This window comes from Armigeres subalbatus, chromosome 1, assembly GCF_024139115.2.
Source record: "Armigeres subalbatus isolate Guangzhou_Male chromosome 1, GZ_Asu_2, whole genome shotgun sequence".
NCBI classification, from domain to species: Eukaryota; Metazoa; Arthropoda; class Insecta; order Diptera; family Culicidae; genus Armigeres; species Armigeres subalbatus.
The window spans coordinates 175330777-175354910 of NC_085139.1; the positions used below are offsets into that span (position 1 = coordinate 175330777).

At 38.8% G+C, this 24134-nt stretch overlaps 1 protein-coding gene across 14 annotated transcripts in view; it reads right to left on the bottom strand.

Moving 5' to 3' along the window:
* The window catches only part of LOC134205546 (tropomodulin-1), a 210870-nt gene extending 187165 nt beyond the window's left edge, over positions 1-23705 (bottom strand). For 4 of the 14 annotated variants that reach the window (XM_062680859.1, XM_062680860.1, XM_062680862.1 and 1 more), the window contains exons 1-2: positions 23592-23704; positions 2611-2917 (exon numbers count right to left, since the gene is read on the bottom strand). In XM_062680859.1, coding sequence (XP_062536843.1) covers positions 2611-2688 — 78 coding nt within the window. In that variant the 5' untranslated portion in view covers positions 2689-2917; positions 23592-23704. Of the gene's footprint in view, positions 1-2610; positions 2918-3046; positions 3272-23479 lie in introns of those variants that run through there. The other 10 variants (XM_062680849.1, XM_062680856.1, XM_062680865.1 and 7 more) reach the window with 7 other exon arrangements.
* Between the last annotated feature and the right edge of the window lie 429 nt (positions 23706-24134).

The window sequence follows — 24134 nt, forward strand, 5'->3', positions numbered from 1 at the left end:
ACAAAAACCAACCGGGAATCGAACCATGGACCTTGAGATTTGCAACCCTCTACTATAATCATCACACCAACAATTCCATTTGGAGATTCTGCTGCTTGGGTTTGGTATGTGGCACATATTCTGCCACCAAACAATTCACACTTGGCTGAACTGAAGAAAAATATAGGATATTTTATGTGGTATTCGCAATGTATCTGGATACCAATAAAGGAGGTCTAAATCTAATCGAGCCAGAAAGCCAATGTAAAGCCAATATAAATCAAGATAAATTCTAAAGTTATATTTGCAAATGTTTTTAAACAAATGAAATAAAATAGAATAATAATAAAAAATAAAAATAGCTCACCAAATCAAAGGAAATATCTACGTAGACTCTTGACATACCTTCCCCCCATTCCCATTCGTAGACAAACGCAGACTTTCTTCATCACAGTCTATTATACTAGGTATATGTGCAGTTCAAAACCGAATGTTATGGAACTCACGAAAATCATTTTTTTCCTACTAGTCGCAAGTCTGGGGCGCTGTATAGCGCATCTGATTGCAAACAATGTGTACTAGCTGCGCAATGACGCGCTATAAGTTGAACGCGAATAAAATTAGGGGTATTCACTTAACAGCGTAGGTTGCTGTGTATATGATTTAAGAAATGTTTCACATTCAATCACAAGGGACATATTTCAAATCGCCTCTGAAACAATTCCCTAAAGAGATACGCAGCAACCTACGACTTTAACGTGAATACCATTATTGATTTTCGTGAGTTCGAAATTATATTTTCAACTGGAACCATATTATGGTCACTCCTGATGGAATCCAAGTTTCAAAGTGCTCGCGTTTTCGTGGGGGAGGCGTCGCACATCTGTCATTTTTGTTGATTTAGCTTTGCTGCGTCGCAGCATGCGTGAAATATTAAAAATGACAGTTGTGCGTTGCTTCCGTATCGAGTGGTGTGCCCCCGAAAACGCGAGCAGTTTGAAACTTGGATTCCGTCAGGAGTGACCTTATACAGAGTTAGGCAAAGAGAGAAGCCAAATCTATTGAACTGTCAAACCGTCTAGGTACCTATCGAGCAAAATAAACAAGTGCTTGTAGGTAAGGCGGAAGTATTGTTATCGCTTAATGATTATTATGGCTAAATAAAACACAAGAACTAAAATGTATTCGATTTTTTTAGAAACAGCGTGAAAATACTTCAATACACCCCACAATTAAGTAACAATAAGAAACTAACTTGATGTCACTCTGTAAGTAGCCTTGTTATAGAATTTGAAAGCTTTAGAAGAGAACACTGAAGTCACTTGGAGGAATGAACAAAAATACAAGTTGCCCACATAAGAACATAATCCTCTTTGCGTTACCTCATTATCAGAAACTTTGGAGATCATGTGACAGAAATCTAATCACAATGTTGTCGTTTAGTGTCGCTAACCGCATGTCGAGCACATCTGTATATGGCATCCATATTCAGATATTCTTAACTTGCGGTTAGCGGCATTTTATTCGTCGAAAGTTTTAATGCAAATGCGGCTTCAAATGGATTTGATACAAACAATTTCAAGAGTCTCATAATTTTAAGTACATTAACCATTTTCCAATTAGGGCACAACATCACTTCAATGTCGTATGCTAATTGGTGCGTTCGACCAGCATTAATATTAATTTAAATATAATTTGATCAAAAAATATCCACAAGAATTAATTGATCCCGTCAAAACTAAGCATAACATTTTGACATTTGGTTGCTTTTTAATTGAGTTTTTTTTTTCTTAACTAGCGAGCCCTTAAATAAAAATCGCTGTTTTTAAAGGAAACCCATGTTATGATTGTCTACTGTATAGTATTTAAATAAACACATAGGGAGGGGCAGCACCCCCTATTCCCGTCCGCAACGTAAATAACTCGTTCCAACCAAATGACTTGATTGTTTGTACATCACTAGATATCGACAGATACCAACCATGTACTAAAAAACAAGTAATTCGGTTGTAATGAGCTCGAGTAAAGGACGTTGCTGACAGGAATAGGGGGTGCTGCCCAAATGGTTCTCTTCCCTATGTGGTAAAATAAATTGAATATTGTTTATTTTAATGTTTGACAACGCGTGCACAGAAGACCGCTTAATATAGTGAGCTATGGCGCCAATTTTTAAATCTTAAGACGACGAGTTCTATCCTTGATTCAGAATAAGATTTTTTCCTAATTACAAAGAGCTCAACAGTTGACTAAAGTTGCACTATGGGTAATGAATATGTTTGATATGTTTAATCCACCTATTAGCCTCCAAATTTGTCTTGCAATGAAGCCTCAATAGTTTCCTTACCTACACGTCGTTAATAGTTTCCAAGGATTGGAATCGCAGTTTTTTTTCAGGCCGCACCCCTATTTCTATCTCCAACCTTTATTTTTTAGCCGCATTCCAAAAGAATAATTTGATTTTTTTTGTACATAGCTAGTATCTTTAGTTTTATTGTGATGCACCAAAGAATCTAGCCAATTTGGTAATTAATGCCGGGGATGGGAAAAGAGGGTGTTGACGAAGCAGAATATCTCCCTATTAACACAAGTAAATGTTTATGTAGATCATAAAGGATTCTTCATTGTACTTACTTCCTCAATCTTGAAGGTTCTCGTCGATTTCCTCGTAACGGTGTGGGTTTCTTCGTACTCATCGTAGGTGTCTGCCATGGCGCCAGCAATAAATGCTTACTGCTTCAATCTCGAACCGATCAGCTACTTAAAGATGGAAACTCACTTTGCACTCACTTATCTGAACTGCGCTTTTTTTTTTACTTTTTCGTTATCTTTGATCAGCTGCAATTTTTGTCGCAATATCGGTTTCCTTCTGTGAGCCACTAGTAGCCGTATTATTATACACTCTGCACTCTTGAAAGCTGAAACACACGAAAATTCACTCCTGCAACAAAATAAAACCCAAAATCACATTTTTTCCCTCGTCAGGAGCAATTTTTCTCAATTATGTGTTACATAAATAAACTAATAAATTTTCCTTTTTCATCTGCTGGTATCGCTATTTTTCACGCACACTGTTTTCCTCAGGGGGATCACTGTCTCGATTCGAAAAAGGAAAAACGTCACTACGACCGGGCAGAAGGGCCACACTATGAACTTTTTATTGACCACCTGTCCGCGCTTTCTGTTTCTGCTATTAGACAACTGCGGTTCCCAAAAACACTTCGAATCTACGGCGACGTAATCCCTTCAGCGGCAAGTATCAAATCACTTGTGACGGCTCTCTCGTTCAGATTTTTTTTCTTCTTCCTCCGTGCGTAGATCACTATTCCGCACCGATCGTCCTCCCATGCATGCGTTGCCCGTGTTGAACGCCACCGTGAATAAGACGAAAAAATAGAACAACTGTCAGGCTGAGCAGCTCACCACGCTTTCACGTTTTTTGGGTGGTGGGAAAATTTAACAAACACGAATCGTGCAAACATACGACGCAACTCAGGGGCGGTGAAATAAACGGCTCATAATGGAGTAAGAAATTTTCATAAATATTTTCGATGGAACAAGGACGAAAGACCTTCACAGAAATCATAAATATGAGACCAATCGCTCATTAAATCTAAATCCAAATCTAAATTGTAGAAAAAAAATGAAGTAAAACCATGATATCTACATGACACGGGTGTTTTTTCATCGAATAATAAAAATCTAATCTGTAGCCGCGTGACATGAAAGGTTTCAATATCTTTAGCTTCATACTAATATAATAGATATTGTCGTATAAAATTTCATTTTCTTTGGTGCTCTCACTCTGAAGATCCATTAGAAGGATTTCTTTTTCGTAATTACTTACTTATTATGGGTACTATAGGTTTGAGCCGTTTTTCAGGCGCGACTTCGACTTACTGGGCCGACGACGCGACGCAGTGGTGTGTTCGGTGGAAAATTTGCACTACACAGGCAGCTACAGGCCAAAACATACATTCATTACATGGTCTGCGCTGACAGAATGGGCACAAACAGCGCCAGAGCGAGCAGGACCGAAAAATTGATTGCTGGGTAGGCAGAACGGGAAAGGGATACGGCCGTCGTCGTCAGCTGGTTGACGTAAATTGGAAAACTCTGTATTGATCCATGTGGGAAAATTTCTGTCCAGAGTGGTCAATTGAGATGGTTTACGTCAAAAATCGATCATGAGTGGCGCAGTAGGTGCCGATGATATGATCGTGGCAACAAGGCGGGGAAGGTTGAAATATCGTGGGATACTCATTCTATACTGTTTTCTAAAATATGAATCATAAATCCAGATTTTACAAGTTATGTTGAAGCCTTCTTATTTTACTTATGTTTCTTCCGTCTCCTCTTCCTCCTTTACAATCTTACTGAGAATTGACCTGCCTTTCAACTTTCAACCATTGTGGCTAGCATGACGGATACAGTATGCTCAAGATGTAGGCATTCTAGATAGATCCGAACAGAAAACGCCAACCTCGGATTAGCAATTCAACAGTTGCAAGGATACATCATTTTCACTACTTGATTGTTGAAAAACCTTAGAAATTAGATAGATACTTAACACTAAGAGGTCAATACAGCAGAACAATCAACAACTTTGTTTCATGGGCCTCATCAGACGATGAGAAAATGGATGTCCTAAAGTAAAGGGAAACTTCAAGGAATAAGCTCCAATTCAAATCTTTGTTCTCTGCTGTAATTTTCTTGGTGGCATCACCAATGACGAGAAGACCCAAATTGGTTCCACCGTTCAACTGATCACATAATCAACAAACGATGTTATTAAAACAGTTAAAATCTTGAACCATTCAATGGTACCTGTAAGGTCAGTGAACTAATAATCCCAACAGGTGTTTTTGGTGCGACCTCCCTCACTGATATAGTTAGCACCTGGTAACACCGCGAAAAACGAGGAAAACGTTTCGCCGCTCATAATGCAGTTCCATGCCCCATACCAGTGTGTTCGGTAAACGCTTACCCGCACAACGTGTCATTATATTTGTATACATTAGCCATCGTATTTTAAATTATAAAATATTATATTAATAACCCGTCCTAGCTTATTTCAGCAAACAGATTTTCTCGGCAGGAAATGTATTTCTCTGATCTACGACGATTGGTACGATATTCTCTTACTCGTTTCGTCCCTCCTTGGTACATCATTTGACTCTCATATGATTGAACAGTGGCTTAGAATAGCTAATCATGCACCGAGTTGTAAAACGATAATCCCTTCTGCACAAGTCAAAACATTTATACAACGAGTCTTGAAAAATTTAAAAACTATAAAATGCTAATTTTTTAAACCATAGTATACATACTTTTGCCATTCGAGCAACAGGTGTAAGTGTCGCAAATATCGAAAAACAGGTTATTGTTAAGAAAATGTCATAAGACGAGTTCGTACCTTCCCATTCAACTCCACCACTTGGTTGTACCTTGACAGATACGTATTTCGACCTCAACAGTAAGGTCGTCTTCAGTGTCTCGTACTTGACTCGACCTATTGTACTTATTGTGCTTGCCCAATCCGGTTTAAACAAAGACGTTCTTTTAAGATGCGAATTCTCAGCCGGAAAAAGAGTGACATATGTGACTATTCGAGGAAAAGACCTCAGTATCGCACTGCGATATCTCGTAGACATCTCTCGCACATATGCTCGGTTATGCCAATTGTGATTACAGGAGCAGTTACACGAGTGGCTCCTCCAGCAAGAGATAGCCGTCTAGATCTTTCCATTTATTCGAGCTCATTATCGTTGGACTGTACTTGGAAGGTGGTCCAAGATCCCGATGGTAGTGATCATTTGCCGATCGAAGTCTAGATTTCCAATGAACGTAATCAATCTGTTTCTATCGACCTCTCATATGACCTCACGAGGCACATCAGTTGAGGCACATATGCGGAGGCCATCATCGAAGGTATACAGTCGATAGAAGCACTTCCCCTGCGGGAAGAGTACGAGTTTCTATCCCAGTTGATCCTTGACAGCGCTATTCAGACACAACGCCGGCCGGTGCCAGGAGCCTCGGTTCGAAAGAAACCACACATTTCGTGGTGGGATGTGGAGTGTACACAACTTTATCGCGATAAATCCGGTGCGTTCAAAAAATTTCGGAAGCACGATTCGATCGTACTTCACAAATGGTACATAGCGCTCGAGAACCAGTTCAAGAAGCTGGTCAAAGTGAAGACACGCGAATATTGGCGCACTATTGTTGACGGTTTATCGCGCGAGACTTCAATGAAAACTTTGTGGACCGTCGGGAGAAGAATGCGCAAGATCGTGAAAGTTCGTTGCGAAGGATACTCGACTTTGCAAAGGAAGTGTGTCCAAATTCGGTACCGGTGAAGCAAGAATCACGTGATACTTTTGCTGACAGGGATCAAATGGATCGCCCCCTTTCGATGATTGAATTCTCGCTTCACATTGTATATCTGACACAAACATGCCAGAAAAGAATCAACTTCATGCGAACAATAACGGGTAAGGGTATGCGATAACACACTTTTTCCTAACGAAACGAAACGAAACGAAATTTAAAATGTCTTTGTTGATTCGGATCGAATCGAAACGAAATATGGATTTACTTTCGAAACTTCGAAACGAAACGAAATCAAGGTTCATTTGATTCGAAATTTTTCGAAACGAAACGAAATTTTAATTTTTTTCCGCGGAATTTTGATTAAATTGGTTTTACGCACGCAATTCGGATTTCACTTTTTCAAAGTCAAATAACTGTTTTACCATATACAGATGTGCTCGACTTGCGGTTAGCAATCAGCTCGACGAACTGAGCTATTGTCTGTGTGTCCTTGGCATATGAGAACAGCTGTTATGGTCAGTATGAGCTAAAAGCAGAAAGGAGGCTTCCGAGCCTCTTGAAAGGAGGCTTCCGAGCCTCTTGAAAGGAGGCTTCCGAGCCTCTTGAAAGGAGGCTTCCGAGCCTCTTGAAAGGAGGCTTCCGAGGCTTTCGAGAGGGCTTCGAAGCTCTTGAAGGAGGCCTTCCGAGCCTTTTGAAAAGAACTTTTCGAGCCTTTCAAAAGAAGGAGAAAAGAAAAAAAAGGAAGTTTACAGAAGAAAGCTTAAAAGAAGATTTCCGGGCCTCTAGAAAGAAGGATTCCAACCCTCTTTAGAGTTGAAAAGATCCGAGGCTTTTCAAAAAAGCAGAAAGAAAGGAAATTTCTAGAAAAACAGCTTGGCTTCCGGGTCTCTTAAAAGAAAGTGTTCGAACCTCTTGAAATGATGCTTCCGTGTCACTTGAAAGGTGGCTTCCGAGAAGCGTAGAAGGATGCTTCCAATTCTCTTGCAACAAAGCAACTGAATCATATTCTTCACATATTCTTGACATATTATTCAACATTATGTTTCAACCCGGAAGATTGCATAGAAGATTTTTAAAATTTGTTCATTCGAGGTTTTGCCCTTTTGATCTTTTGTTCCACATCGCTTCATCCATTGATGATGGAGGACAGGATTCAAAAGGCCATGATTTACTGATCGCCATGCATAGGGTAAGGGAGGTATTTTGGACCACCAGTTCGACGCCTTATATTTTGGACCACTGAGAGCAAATTCCTCGTAAGGGTGATCCAAAATACATCCTTTACCTTATTATGTACAAGACAAAGTTTAGAAAAAAAAAATACAAAGCTTTATCAATAAGTTTGGATTAAAATTGTAATTCATCCGCCATTAAGCATTTCGTCCGAGGTACCCCTGGGCCCGGCGAAGGTAACCCCAGCGGTACATGTACCCCAGGTTGAGAATCCCTGTTATAAAAGACCGAGAAATGCTCTGTATCTCCGTGAGCGCTACGGGAAAATAATCGTTGGTTAGTAGAAAAGGTAATTCATGTGAAGCCCCTTGGTAAGCGACTAAATATTCATTGTAAACTAGTTTTGAAAACAAGAAGACAAAAACTGTGTCAACACAATTCAATGTGCTTCGTTTATTAAGCTTCTACAATACGATCGATTCCGCACTAAATAATTCTGTGCTCTTCGATGCAGACATTAGTTTCATCACTTCGCGTTCTCCCACACTAGCTGGCGTTATCAGCATCTACAAGATCGATTGTACGCTGGTTATACAAATTTCTGCTACGCGAGGTAGATTTTTTTTTCACTTCGCGTTCTCCCGGACTAGCTGCCGTCCCATGACCAGCAGCAACACGATAGATTCCGCATTCATATTGAACAAATAGTAAAAAATATTACAAAATATAAATTTGAAACTTGGAAACACTGAAGACGTTTTACAGAAGAAAACTACATACGTCGAATAAGAATGGGGTTATGTAGTAAGCGTTAATAGAATAAATTGTATAACCTAAAGTTTTGAAAACAACTTAACGATTTTGTTCAGCGGCGCAGCCAAAATTTTTGATAATATAAAGAATAGTTTAAGTTTAAATTTGTTTCGAAATTCCGCGGAATTCCGTTAAATTTCGTTAGAAGCTAATTTTTTCTAGCGAAATTTTTGTAATTTTACGAAACGAAACGAAATCAACAAATGCGATTTCGCCATGCTAAAATTCCGCGAAATTCCGCGGAATTTCGTTTCGAACCACCTGAAACGAAATTTTTCGAAATACCGCATATGCTTAATAACGGGAGCTTGGTGGGGAGCGCATCCCGAAGATCTTGTCATGTTGTACCGAAAAACCGTTCTGTTGATTTTCGAATACGGTACGGTAACTGTACCAGTTTTGGCCATGTTCCTAACTGGCCAAAGCCCGTTTATCGCATAACTCCAAAAGTAAAGCAATTTTTTAGGGATTTATTCAGAGCTTAAAATATTCATCTTCATGAAGCAACTTCGGTCCGAATTTTGACAAACATCGCATAAATATTCAAAACATAGAATGACATAGTCAGACGACTACTCCACGAACTCATTCATTCGACTGTCACTGAATGTGTTTACTATGTGCAGAAAAAAACATAATTATCATTGTTTATGTTGATGTTTACCGCTGAAACTGTCTCGCAGATGAAAATCGGATTCAGTCCTGTATGATAAATCACTTTATTCATTTGAAACGTGTTCAGATTTCAGAAAATTTATCTATTTGAAAAATGTGCATAAATATTCAATGACTAATATTCAACTGAATATTGACTGTCCAGAGCCTACTATGAATGTGTCGGAAGTGAACTGACAAATGAAGAAAAATGAACTTCACTAAAAAAATTTCGATTATTTTACACTCTGGTTTTATTAGCTCTAACAGGAGATATATCCCTTATCTTTCTTCGCTGTCGAAACTGATCGATATTTTTGTAAAATATACATTTTCCAGGGTTAACCAAGTTAGGCACTAAGGTGGCCAAAACCTGAACACTTTCCCTAATTTCTGCTTCCAGTCCGCGGCTAAAACACACATGCTGAAGCTTCAACAGATTCAGTACCGCTGTCTGCGTATCGCGTTAGGTTGTATGAATTCAACTCATACGATGAGCTTGGAAGTACTCGCGGGAGTACTGCCTCTGCCAGTCACGGATTCGGGAATACAATCACGTTTTCTGGAACGTTCTGGAAATCGTGACTGGTGTTCCTGAATCCATGAATTAAATCACGATGTATTTTTGCTGGTTCACGAATTCCGGAACGCTTTTTTGCGTGTCTGGATAGAGGTGAGCCAGCCTAGGGCTGAAAACCTCTTTAATAAAGACGATAATAATAAGTTCCTCTGTTACTTTCAATCTGTCCATGAAGCAGGAGGTTCATGGAATACCAGACTTACTTCGTGTGGAGGTCATACCTCCATTATTTGCAAGCAAATACGGGCACGCCAGCGAGGAGAGAAGCTTTTTCACAGACGGGTTAAAATTGATGACTCCACTGGTTTCGCTGTTTTCAATGTTTTTCATAGGCCTACTTTAAGCTCAAACAGCCTAGCTCTGTGTATACTGCTTAGCAAGCAGCTATACACTATTCACTCGAGCAAATCGCATCCCTACCTCCTGACCACTTTTTCATCTTCACCGACAGTTTAAGTTCCTTGGAGGCTGTTCGGCCAATTAAACCGGTTAAGCACTCAGCGTATTTTCTAAACGGGATACAGAAAGCTTTGAGTGCTCTATCAAAACGGTCATTCACAATCACCATGGCTTGGGTCCAGGGCCGGATTTAGTCGGAAGTGGGCCCCGGTGCCGACAGCTTGTGGGGTGCCCAAAATGTACAAAAAATTTTGGTTTTTATACATAAGATTTGTGGGGCCTTCTTGGGTCCCTTCTCATTGCTCGATCCCGGGTAATGAGAAAGCGGATTTATTGGCTAAGGTGGGCGCTATAGAAGGTGATATTTACGATCGGGATATCACGTTCGATGAATTTTTCACACTAGTTCGTCAGGAAACCTTGAACAGCTGGCAACAGAAATGGACAAATGAGGAGTTGGGTAGATGGCTGCAACAATTCGCTCGCAGGTGTCCAAGCGTCCAAGGTTCAAAAAAATTGAATATGAGACGAGACTACTTTCGAACCATGTGTCGTCTAATGTCCAATCACTACACTTTAAATGCACATCATTTCAGAGTGGGGCTCTCGGAAGGGAATCTCTGTGTTTGCGGTGAGGATTATCAGGACATCGATCATGCCGTGTGGGCGTGCGAGGAGCATCGTCGCCCCAGATCTGCGCTAACTAAACATCTCCGGGTCCGAGTAAAACAACCAAAGGGAAGTGTTGTCGGGCCTTGATTTCGAGTACATGTCCCTGGGCCACCAATTTTGAATAGTTGCTGATGTAAGACTGTAATCATTGTCTGCCCATCCCCTTGTCTGTCGTATCCCATTAAGAAAATCTTCCTCTTGTTGTATATTTCAGTCTGTCGTTAATCCCTTCCGTATGTCTTTCTCTCGTCGTTGTGTCCCAAACAAAGTTTGCTTGTCCCGTTACAGATGTGAAACATCGCGAGGAATGTCAACTTTGTAAACATCAGCATCGTGATCACTTAAGTACCCTAAAATCCTTTCCCTTCCTACTGTATTATTGTATTCCCTAACCTCGACCAAACCGCGAGTCTTTCAGTTCCCCAAAACTAACACTATGTATAAGAATCAAGAAATGTATTGTTAAACTTGATTTCGGCTCCGTAACGCCTCACGACAAAAGAGCCTTCCAAATAAACGAAAGATTAAAAAAAAGACGTTCTCTTTGTTGCGTTCTATTTTATCGTCAAGATGAGATTTATGTTGCAAACATTTTAAACTGTGAATATGTGTATATTTCAGAAGCAAAACAAATACTTTTCTAAATGAATATTGATAATCTTCTTTTTATTGGCATTACATCCCCCAGCGGAACATTGCCGCCTCGCTGCTTAGTGTTCATTCAGCATTTCCACAGCTATTAACCGCGATGTTTCTAAGCCAAGTAATAATTTTTGCACTGGTATATCATGAGGCAAACACGATGATACTTTTATGCCCAGGGAAGTCGAGACAATTTTCAAACCGAAAATTGCCTAGACCGGCACAGGGAACCGAACCCAGCCACCCTCAACATATATTTTTGACCATCAAGTTTAGACCAGTGGTGGAAATGTGCGAACCTTACTCACAAAACAAGAAGTAGGCAATGCAAAAAACTCGCGAACATTTGTTTTGCCTTTTTCTTGCCTACCTACCTACTATTCGCAGAGAAAACAAAAAAACGTACCCCGAAAAATGTTCGTGAAGCTTCGCGGGTCATTCGGGTTAATTTGCTAAAAGTCATAAAACAACTTCGGAACTTATTTCTCACTGATGTTCGAGCAAGAACACAATTCTCGCTTAACTTTTCAAAAGGACCTAAGTAACATTTTTTTCATGAATTAATTTGAGTACTGCAATCGAAAGCTTTCATGTTGTTCTGTTGATTGCGCTATTCAAATTAATTCATGAAAAAAATGTTACTTAGGTCCTTTTGAAAAGTTAAGCGAGAATTGTTTATTGCTGTTGTGTTTATGTCAAGTCAAATCTATCCATTGCATTCGGAGTAATCACAGAAACTCGCGACCGTGTTTTTACTCCCCAACAAAATACAGCCCGGCTTTTTGTTTTTGTTCTGCCCGTACTCGCGAACAAAGCAAACGCCAGAAAAATGCAGGCAGTAGGCTCGCGCGAGTATGGCATTTTTGGTACGCCCAATTACACTCTTTTCTTACTCGTGAAGCGAGTATTTCCAACACTGGTTTAGACTTTCATGAAAATAATCATAACATTGGCAATTTTCAACCGATTTACAACAATAGATTGATCTCTTCAGTATAAAATGAAAACTTTGTGGAACATCATATTTTATGGAATCATCTCCAAATGATGGAAATTGGCAGATTATGACAAAACTTTCTTCTTTTTAAAGGAAAATCAGTTTTACAAACGCTCTAACTTTGTCAAATATCAGCCAAAACCGGATATTTTTATATGAAATTAAAGAGAAATTCGTATTCTATGATTTCAAGCAATATGATGTTCCGCAAAGTTTTCATAAATTCAATACTGAAGAGATTAATTACAATGGATTGTAAATCGGATTAAAATTGCCAAAGTTATTATTATTTTCATAAAAGTCTAAACTTGATGGTCAAAAAATCACCTTAAATGCCTTTGCGTGACCTCTAAACTTCAATATTTTGGCCTCAAATTCTGAGGCTACTCTTTTTTGCCATAAAAAAGCGTACTGCGCATCTTACCGTTAAGCTAAAGAGGGCCCCTATTGATAACTAACTAATTGAGACCTCAAATAGCTTAATCGTTAAGAGCACGACATTTCGATTAAAAAAAAATATTGTGATTATTTTGTTTTTTATTTTTATAATGATTTATTTTTGATTAATTTTTATAATGATTACCTAGCAAAAAAAACCTTGCTTTGCCCGGGTGTTGCAAATGTCACAATGAACTATTTGCAGCACCGCACTCTAGATCAATTTCCGTGCGTTTATTTTGTTTTCCTAAAGAGCTGACCCAAAATTGTATTCTAATATTTTTTTACATTTCCCCGTTAAATTCTCCAACTTTTTGTATATACAAACCTTGCGAATCCCAAAACGAATCGATTAGGGAAAAAATCTTGTAAATTGGTCAACCCGTTCGCGAGTTAAATCGTCAGGAAGGAAATCTCAACTCATTTTTATTATATGGATTTTGCAACTTGTTTTAAATTTTTCATAGAAAAAAAATATTTATTCCAATGAAATTGTTTGGACTTTTGATTTCCCAATAGAAATTTTTTATTGAATAATTGCAATTTTTGCTTTTCAAAATGTTAATTTATTATAGTCGAGTCAAGTACGAAACATTCCACTAAAAAGCTCAAAATAATTTTCTTAGCAAATTTATTTTTGTTGTGTGGAAAATTCTTAATTGTTTGTGGAAAATTCGTATTTTTTTTGATTATTTATTTTTTGCTCGCACCATGTTTTCTTTACTGGCAATTTCCTAATTTTTCTATGGAAAATTTCTTATTCTACATGGAAATTTTATTTTGCTGCCGTCTCATTGAGCTTGCTGTAATAAATAAAATCATTTTTGTCTTTCAAGCGCATAAACAGGACAGGATTTGTTTTTTATTGGGAAACTTTTCCCGATGAAAACAAATTTTATTCTACCTATAGATGCATAGATGCGTTTGAAAAAAAAAGATGATAATACGTCCGGAAGCTCTAATGGTGCTGCTCGCCATTCTTTTTGCTGGGTGATTTTTTTTTTAATATTCGAACTGCCACTTTCGAGCTCAATTCGCGAAATGAGACAGTGCAGTGTTATGACAAAAGCATTGTCGACCTGAAAAATAAGAAATCCAGGAAAATTATCCATGAAAATTCCGAAGAGATCAACTGTCAAATGACGAGTTTATTTATATAACGGGTAAAACGTCTTATCATTGTGGTGCGTCCTAATGTTGCGGTAGTGTTTAAATACACCCGATTCTTTTTTTACACGGATTATTTTCACACGGATTTTTTTACACGGCTTTTTTTACACGGCTTTTTTTACACGGATTCTTGAAATAACACGGATTTTTTTTGCACGGTTTCTCGAAATAGCACGGATTTTTTTTACACGGTTTCTCGAAATAACACGGATTATTTTTACACGGATTTATTTTTACACGGAACGCATCCCCCATATTAACAAAGAGCCAATGACTTTTTTTACACGGATATTTTTTGCACGGCTTTTTTTACACGGTTTCTCGAAATAACACGGATTTTTTTTTGCACGGATTCTTCAAATAACACGGATTATTTTTACACGGTTTCTCGAAATAACACGGATTATTTTACACGGATTTTTTTCACACGGCACGCATCCCCCGTGTAAAAAAAGAATCGGGTGTAGTCCATTCTGGATATAATAGCATCAAAAACAATTGTGGATCCGCTAAAGCTCTTCGAATCGACCACTAGAACACTTTTAGTTTTACAAAATTCCGTTCAAAATGAGAAAAAAACGTAGTGTGCTGTGCAGGAAAACGGACGTGTTTAGGTTTTCGTCCCGTATTTTCTCCTGCTGTCAAATGGATTTGAAAATATCGTGTTTTTCTCTCTCGAAACACAGATTGTGGTTAAGACTGTTAAAAGTGTGCAGACTGTTAAAAGTTATATTGACTGTGTCCAGAAGTGGTTAAAAATAAAATTTGATTAAAAGTAAAAAAAGAAAATTGAGCTTTTTTAAAGTACGAGTGTGCGTATGATTCAAAACAAACCATGGATGTATTGAACACAAGTTTCCGATCATCGGCGAGAAGATTAAAAGTAGAAGAACGAATATAGTTCAAATGAGAAGTCCGACCATGATGGGTGTTCTAGCAGATACCGAACAATAATGTTACAGTGGGAAAGTGTTACCTACTGACGAGGTATTTCGAGGTGGATAATGAAAGTTCAACAGCCAATTTCCGGTGACGCGTCCCTGATTCCAGGGACACTAGCAGTACGCAATTCGCTTCCTTGATTCCATTATCCGGAGGAGGATTAATTTGGTGAGATTGTTCCAATGTGTTTACTGTACTATCAATTTATAAAACTAAATACACGCCGGATATATCAATCCGGAAGTTTATGTATCCATTCTCCAACTGCAAAGCCGTAGCATAGAATCCCAGCGCCCTTGGCGAAGCCATCGTTGTGCAGGGACTGAATGGTCGGAGTTCAGACAAATCGCACCAAGTGCCAATGAAACTTGATTAGGAAATACATAAGGGGAAGGGGAGTGTAATAAACTTTCTATTTTTGTTTCAGAGAGCGAGCATTGGCGCTTAAACCTAGGCTAATTGGCCAGGGCAAGTTTAATAGCTTTGCCCCATCCCAGGGAAATCATCAATGGAGTGACATAAATTTCTTAGCATGGTCACTTCCAACGTTCGTTCAATCTTATTATATCATTTGCTTATGATGATATTCCTAAACTATATCCCTACCCACCATCCAACTCCTTGACATCTATGAGAGCGTCGGTGAGTCGCTGGCCTCTCGTTAAGTAGATGTCATATCAACATTTCCTTCCCTTCCCTAGTAACGGAGAAGATGGGCGTGGCCAGCAATGGTAGCTTTCATGCTTTATCATTTTAGACCCCCAATTGGATTGCTATTAATTCCCAAATAGTAATCCATTAGCAGTTGGGGTAAGAAAGTTAAAGAATATACATGACAGCTATCAGTATGCAATCTACGAAATACTCCGTTACAACGCAACGCAACGAAACAAAATTCCGTTCAAAATGATTAAAAATCAACATTTTTCATTAAAAAATTGCTTCCTTTGAGCCTATTATTGCGGTATTGCTAAGGTCCTATTGTTGTGGTATCGCTCTTCAAAAGAAATACAAGCAATACCGCAACAATAGGAATGTCCTTCAAAAAATATCGCAACTGCGTCCTTTTATTGCGGTAGTTTGATTTTATGGTGATAAAAACAATATAAACATAAGTTCAGCACAATTGACGTAATATTTACGAAACTAGAGTTAACGAGCATCCTATTTAACTACTGCAATTAAAAAAAAGGCAAAACCCAACTTAATTCACCGAGTGGTGATACTGCCTTTCTCGCGTTAAGTCAAGACACCAACCCTATATGGCGCTTATATAGTTCGATTATATATTCTTAATAACTTTCAAACGCAATGGTCGAATGCAACTTGTTGCGAGAAAATCGGTTAAGAATTACTATATAAAAAAGTGGCTAAAGTTTTTCGGTTTTCGTGTGCACATACACACACACACACACATACACACGGACAGACAGACATTTGTTCAGCTCGACGAGCTGAGTCGATTGGTCTATAACATCATGAGTCTACGAGGCTTCTATAAAAAGTTCGATTTTGGAGTGAACGAGTTTCTCAATGATATTTGGAAAGATTTCACAAAGAAATTCGAGAAAATTTCCCTAGAGAATTCCAAAGAGAAAATTCTGAATAATTTTCCGAGGAAATGCCAAAAAGTTTTCCAAGAAAATTTCCAAGAATTTCCAGAAGAGATTTCCAATAATTTCCCGAGGAAATTCCAAAGACTAAACCTAGAAAAATCCGAAGATCAACTCGAGAAAATGCCGAAGATATTCCGAAGAAACTTTAGAGAAAGTTTCGAATAATGTTCGAAACATTTTAGTGCTCCGTGATCGGTGTTTAAGAAATTGTGAGATTAAATTGGAGGCATGTCATGTTCAATAGCATAGTTTGATCTTCTTAGCCTGCGGCTTAAGACTTTGCATTATAAAATCTAAGCACCTATTATTCATATTCCATCATGTTTAAGGGGTAGTTGTGATTTCTTAACATAGTATGAAAACAAGCTTAGCAATACAATTGGTAAAAATGGATTTGAAATAAGTAGCATTATCGTTTTTATTATAATTTCTGGGTGTCTGGATTTCGAGGTAAGTATTTGAAATTGCTTCAATTTCCGGATATTATGAAAGGAGGTTACTAAATTGGCTTTTTTTTCATGCCCGGAAATTCATAATTTCACCGGCGTTGTAATTTCTCCAAAACGGCATTTTGGGCGTCAAACCCAAATTAAGTTTCGGTAGCAACGTGGCGATTTTTGTCTTGCTTTAGTTTCCTCTGGGGTTTTTGAGAGATTTTTTTTTAAGTATATTCAGAATTCCATCGGTGAAAAAACCAGGAAATGTTATAAAATACCCTTTACGCTCTTCGTTTCTTCTAAAAATATCCTGAATTTTGTTTGGAAAGTTGGACGAAATTCCTATATAAATGGTTTTGTATTTTGAAGTTGTAATCTAACCATTATTATCATTATCTTTTATGTAAAGATTTGCAGCCCCAGGCAGGCTTATCTTTAATACTATTAAATTTTCAAGAGAAACTCTTTTGAAGTTTTGCATTTTGTGAACTTTAACTTTGATTTGTTATTATCTCCACGGAAACATATTCCGTACGGGAGATTCTTTATTTCTCATGAGATATACATGAGATTACATGAGATATTTTCAACAAATTTTCCAGTGTATTCTGGAATATGAGATATTCTGCAGTTTAAGGAATGGCTAAGTTTAACGAAGACATGCTCAATTTTTGCTAATACTCTCCTAAATGTCCACGGATGTTTTGTAGACAGATAATTAAAGAGAAATTGTGATACAGCGACGAGTCGATGGTAAAACCTCGGCGAGGGCATGATGCCTAAACCTCTACTGCGGACTTGAATATTAGAGAAGGCTTTACTTGAAGCTGGCAATGTGACTGTCATTTCACCACTTTCACCATTTTATTTGTATCTCGACAGATACGCGTGTTTCGGCCACTGTAAGACCACCTTCAGTGCCTTGTATTTGATTCTACTCCGAGAGCCGATTTTCATGCAACTAGTCTCAGTAAGTTTTGAAAATCATGTACCATTTGAGTTTACTGGACGTGTCTCGTAGACGTGTAATATTATTAGCGAAGATGCAACATTTATGAAGTGTTCAATCAATCAGATAATTTCTAATAATATTAGAGTTATTTGCAGTATATACTGAAGTTGATACTGATTGATTTAAGAATTGTTGCGGCCAAATTTGAAATGCCCGGCTTTCGAATCAAAAGTGTCCGGATTTTGAAGCATCCCTATACACTGTGTCCGGATTTGAAAGCCAGCAATATCTAATGCTTTAGATTATTTTGACTAATTTGTCAATGTAAAATGCATTTTTAAATGCACTAAAACATGTTTGATACATTTATCTTGAGAGGAATGGAAATTAGCCTGTACCAAAATGCAAAATTCTGTTTAATATGTCCGGACTTCGAGTCAAAACGGTACCACCCATCTCAGTGGTGGTCGAATTTCAAATCGTGATCGTTGTGAGCTCACGCCATACGAATATGCTACATGAGCATGAGCATGAGCATGAGCATGAGATGACCGTACAATTCGTAGTTGCTACTCCGTGATTGACCAGAACTAGCGGAGTTGCACAGGGAACCAACAGATGGGACTTGGGATTAGCACCCCATCCTCAATGTGCACGTTCCGAAAGTTCAACTTTTAATGGGTCAATAACGGCGCCGGCCACGTCCTTACGATCATCTAGGGAAGGGAAGGAATGTTAGTGTAACAACCGTTGTTTTAGAGACCGACGAATCGTCTGCATCTCTACGGTTGTTACGGGAAGAAGTATTGTAAGTAGGGAGAGGAAGTGTCATTACTTAGATCAGGATTCACCTTGGTAAGTGATGTAATCCAAGTAACTAGCATGTTAATGTTGACGCGAGAACAAAGTATAGATCAGTTACGACGTATTTTGTTGTGTTCTTGTTCGCCCAACGTAAGGGCAGACAATCAATCGCTCCGGTAGAGCTATTGTTAATATACCCTTAAATTGTCAGCGATAATCAGTTATCGTGATTGTTTTATATTTATCTAACGCGAGAAAAAATAATCATTATATTAGCGATAGACTTGATTATTTTTACTTTGGGTTGACTATTTACGATGATTATGAATTACGTCTATGTGTTTCCATCGTGATTTCAAAAAATCATTCGTTCGCGGTGAGTAATTATTTATTAGTGTTTTCGTTAAATTGTGGCGATGTTTTTAGGTACTCGTTAGCTATTTTCTTAACTCGAACACAAACAACTAAAGTGCCCAACGGAAAGAATAGATTCCAATATGTCTGTTAGTAACGTCAGATGAACAAAACATGGTAAATAGAGAGAGTATTATCCGTTTCAAATTTCAAGGCCAGGTACAATTACACCCATTTGAAAAAGTTTCTAGAATTTAATAAGACAAACAATAAGCAAAATATAATGAATATTATAATATTATGAAAATATTTATCAAATAATACAAGTGTAATAAATAAAATGAGAATGAATTTCAAAAATTTTATTTCAAATATAATTTGAACAATCATATTCATTTAATAATATTTGTATATTTGTATAGTTAATATAACCACCATCCTGGCTCAAGTCTTATTCTTCATGTGGTGTCATCCAACAGCACAATCACGCCATACGAATATGCTACAAAGGATAAAGTCTGATAACCAACTAGGACATGGTTCGATTACAAGAAGTTCAGCACTTCATCTCATAGTTCCTATTTCCATCTCAGCAAAAACAAAGCAATGAAAAGGAATTTGATTTCTTTTTTTTTAATTTTTGTGATTTTTTCAGCAGTGAGTACGCATGTTAGCAAATAAAAGCGACAAGATTGTTCTCTGTTTTGCGATGAGATGATTATATGTTCAGTAAGATGAAAATGGAACCGCTCCCCTATCACATGGAAGGTAGATTGCCGAGGCTGCGATCACTGTAAAAAGCTAAAAGGTCAAGGTCAAGTCGCACTATGGTCCGGTTACATTTTAGCTGGAATTATCCGAGATGTCATTACAGCCGGGAATAAGGCCGAAAACAACAATGATACAATGACAATCAAATCAGTTATACGATCTTCGTCCCCATTTCAATAATCCGCTTTGGAAAATTATGAGAAGAATACTGTGGAAAAGCATACAGTTATCAAAACCATTGGCGTAACTAGCCCCAATGCCTAGAGGGGGCTATAGCCCCTTCATCTATTTCATCGATTTTGAGCTTCTTTTGAAAAATTCTCGAACATTATTCCACCACATTAAGCTTTCGTATACGAGAAATGATTTATCACATTACCACTATAGTGGTAATGTGATAAATACGGTCCAACCACCTAAGGCAATTGCGAATCAATCACACTCATCCATATTCTCTTTTCTCAAGCACGTGCTTTCTGTTACTAGCCGATGATTGCTACAATGACTTAAATTGATAGCGTACGGCTATTGCGTCTAAGTGTAGTAGCGCTAAACTTTGTCCCGCACACTAAAAAGACAATATGTCTCGACACGATCACGAATCGCGGTTCCCGCCGATGGCAGTGAATATTGTTGCATATTTCATAAATATTCTACCAATCTCTAATAAAAAAAAATGCATTATTCCTCCAAGAATTCCGACAGGAATCTTCCCAAGATTTAGATGAGAATCCTTTAGTGTTTCCGACGGGAATGTTCCAGGGACTTCGACGGGAATCTCCAGAGATTTCGATAGTGATCCTCCAAGCATACCGAAGATAACCTCCAGGGATTCTGAAGGCAATCCACCTGGAATTCCGACAGGAATGTTCCGGGGAGTCCGTCGGGAGTATTTCATGAATTCCGACGGGAATGTTTAAGGAGTTCAAACGAGAATATTATATAAATATTCTGTCGGAAATCCTCCTGGAATTCTAACGTAGGTAATATTCCAGGGATGTAGAAGAAAATCGTCGAAGGATTCCGAAGCAATCTGTCGAGGAGTCCCGAAGTAAATCGTCTAGGGACTCCGAATTAATCCTCCAGAGATTCCGTAAAAAATCCTTAAGCGATTCCGAAGGGAATCCTCCAGAGATGTTGAAGCAAATCTTCGAAGGATTCCGAAGTAATTCGTCGAGGGAGTCCGAACTAAATCTTCGAGAAATTCCGAAGCAAATCGTCAAATGATTCCAAAGCAATTCGTCGAGGGATTCCGAAGAAAATCATGAAAAGGTTTCCGAGGCATAACGTCGAGAGTCTCCGAATCAAATATTCAAGGGATTCTGAAGCAAATCGTCGAAGTATTCAGAAACAAATCGTCAATAAATTCCAAGGCAAATCTTTGCACGATTCCGAAACAAATCTTCGAACGATTCTGGAGGAATTCCGAAGAAAGTATTTCCCACAGATTCCCAAGGCTACCGGAAGAAATCCAGTGTGAATTCTTCTGGATGTTGGATTCTGGACTTCGATGATTCTGGAAAGAATTCTTTAGGGATGGTTACAATGAGCATACTTCTCGGATTCTGATGAGAGTCCTCTCGGATGCTGATGGGAATTGTGGAGATTATCATGCTGCTAGGCAAGCGGAAGTCTTCTGGAAAACTGTCACTAGAGTCCGTGATGGTTGACCACGTGTCTTCGACGCGAAGTACCAAGATTGCTTCGATCGATATTTTGGTGGCTCTCCATTGATGTTCATATTGTCGGCGTAGCACCAAATTAGAATTCGGAAGTCGGGACTTCCAAACCGAACTTTTTTCCGAAGTTTTATCAGTCAAACTAATTGATGCGTTGCTTAGCGCATCTTTAGGCGAATCCAGCGCACTACTTCCGAAGTTGGGTAAGTTGCCTGTAACTGGAAAAAAATCCAACTTCGGTAAAAAAAAAGCGTACTAACTTTGTTTCGGATAGACAATAATAAGCTTACTTAGAAGCTTTCAAATCATTTTGCTTTTTCATAATTAACAACAAGTACAATTTCACTGCCATGCAGGAATCTTTCTCAGAAATGAGAAACAAGCTCATTTGTCTTCCACTTATTTCATTATGAAAGGGTGAATACAGGAGATACCTAACTCTTTTGTCGTCAAACTTTTTCAGTAATTTATTATGCTACATGTTGTTCTAGGGAGGGCTTAGCCCCCTCTAGCCCCCCCTTGTTTACGCCAATGATCAAAACTGCAGCACATATGAAAAGATAAAATCGCCGAATTAGTAGACGGGACCGCAGTGTGCTGGATGGCCTGGATGAGATTTCTTTCGAAATCGCACATGGATCTCTCATGATGCACACTCTGAAAATCAAATCTTCTATAGCTGCATCAGTCGAATATGGAGACGGACTCTGAACTCAGCGCTGATATCGCGTCTGACCATTAGCTTCTAATTGACGAAATACGACTATGAATTGCTCGAATTCTGCACCGGGAGAACGGCAGTTCAACATTAGCCGACTACGACTTAGCCGACTAACAAAAGCCAGCTACGAAGACATCAGCTGTTGAAGATCTCAGAACTCGGATGGTGGATGTTACGGAGGAGAGATGACTAGAAGAGTGTATGAGCCTCAAGAATGTCTTTATCGAAAGCAGTGAGAACAACCTTGAAGAGCTGCGCGCTCAACGAAAATTATGTTATATGAAATAATATAACGCAGTTCTTGAGACTTGAGTAAACAGCTGGCCTTTCATTCAGCGTCAATATTGTTAAGTATCTGGAGGGTCTCCAGTTGGCCTTGCGTGTAAAGGCGTAGGATAGCCAATCCGGAGATGGTGAGGTCGATTCTCTGTCCAAGCTAACATGTTTCCGGGTGGGAAACATTCTCAACCCCCTGGACACATCCATTGTACTTGCCACACACGATACATACTCATGCAATGGCGGGCATATAAAAGGTTTCCATCAAATTGAGGAAATGCCAATAGAATACTAAGTTAAAAAGCAGGCCATGTTCCAGTTGGAATAAAGAGCCATCGAAGAAAAAAAGGAGAAGCGAAGAATATCAAGTATCTGCAAATTAACTCAGAAGATCATTGTAGCAGCGACAGGCTTATGACGGCGTAGCCTCATTAAAGAAATTGAATAATATTGAAAAAATCAACAGGTCATAACGATAGCGAAAAAAGATTCACTTTGATCATATGCTTTTTGTAAGTAAATTAGACCAGTAGAATTAGCATGTTTGGCTAAAAACAGATGAAACTGAGAATGTTCAAATGTACATTTTGGGATTAAAAATATGTTGGACCGTCTAGAGAAAATCAACAACTAACGTCCATCTCAAGATATTGTTGAAGACTTTTACTTAAAATTTAGGACGATTTCCGCTGGTTTTGAAAAAATTGAGTCTCATAAAAACGAAAAAAAATCCAACTGCTTGTTTTGTCACACAAGATAGGTCACTGTATGGCGAACGAAACAAATCCGTTTTATAGACCACTGTTCAACCCCACCATTAACTTTTTGGCATTCGCACCACACATCCGTCCGCGCAAGCGTGAATCTTCTTGCCGCTGCTTAATTCTCTTGGACCATTTTCACGAAATCAATCTTTCCGGGCCCCAGCTTTGTCACAGTTTTCCCCTTTTTTTCTCATCCGGTCGCGCACTCACACCCTGGGGAGTCTTCGGTCACCACATCAACCTGCAAGCAGAGGGGCGCTCATCCACGTTCAACTTGGTTTGTCAAAAAAATGTCCCCACGTTTGTTTACTTTGTTTCGTAAGCGAAATTTTCACGCACGTCGATGTCGTCGTAAGCCGCCTAGGTTCAAACTTGCCGCGAGACCAGCTGAAAGAGACCCGTTTCTCGTGCAACTAACTTACTGAGACTGATGAACCGCTGAGTGACTGAGCCGACTCGATGGGTTGAAAATTTATTTTCCTTCTCCTCCGCCTCGTCAATGACGAACCCGTGTGTGGTGGCCTTTGTTCTGGAAACTTGAGGCGACGGCGACACGCGCGAACGTTTGTTTCCCTACCGCGTGCTCCGTGGCTCCGCACAACTGTCTGCTCTTGGAAATTGTTTATCGAAGGGCGGATCTGCGTTTGCAAATGACGAGCTTAGGGTGCATTGACTGAGAGCAATGTTGAGGGAAAATATGAAAAAAAATGTCACTATTTTCCCATCCGGACGAGGAAAACGACTCGAGGTTGACGAGGACAAAACTCGAAGTGAAAAAGAGAATGCGTGCATCAAGCAACGATGGCAGATGCTTACTTTCTTTTGTCCAATATAATATCGCTTGTTTCTTGATTCAGCATTACGTGTAGTGAAACCATGTAGGAAGAGAAGTTTCGAAGATTAAAATGGCAATTAAGACAAAATACTTGAAACAGAGAGGGGCCTTCCGATGAAACGATCGAGCT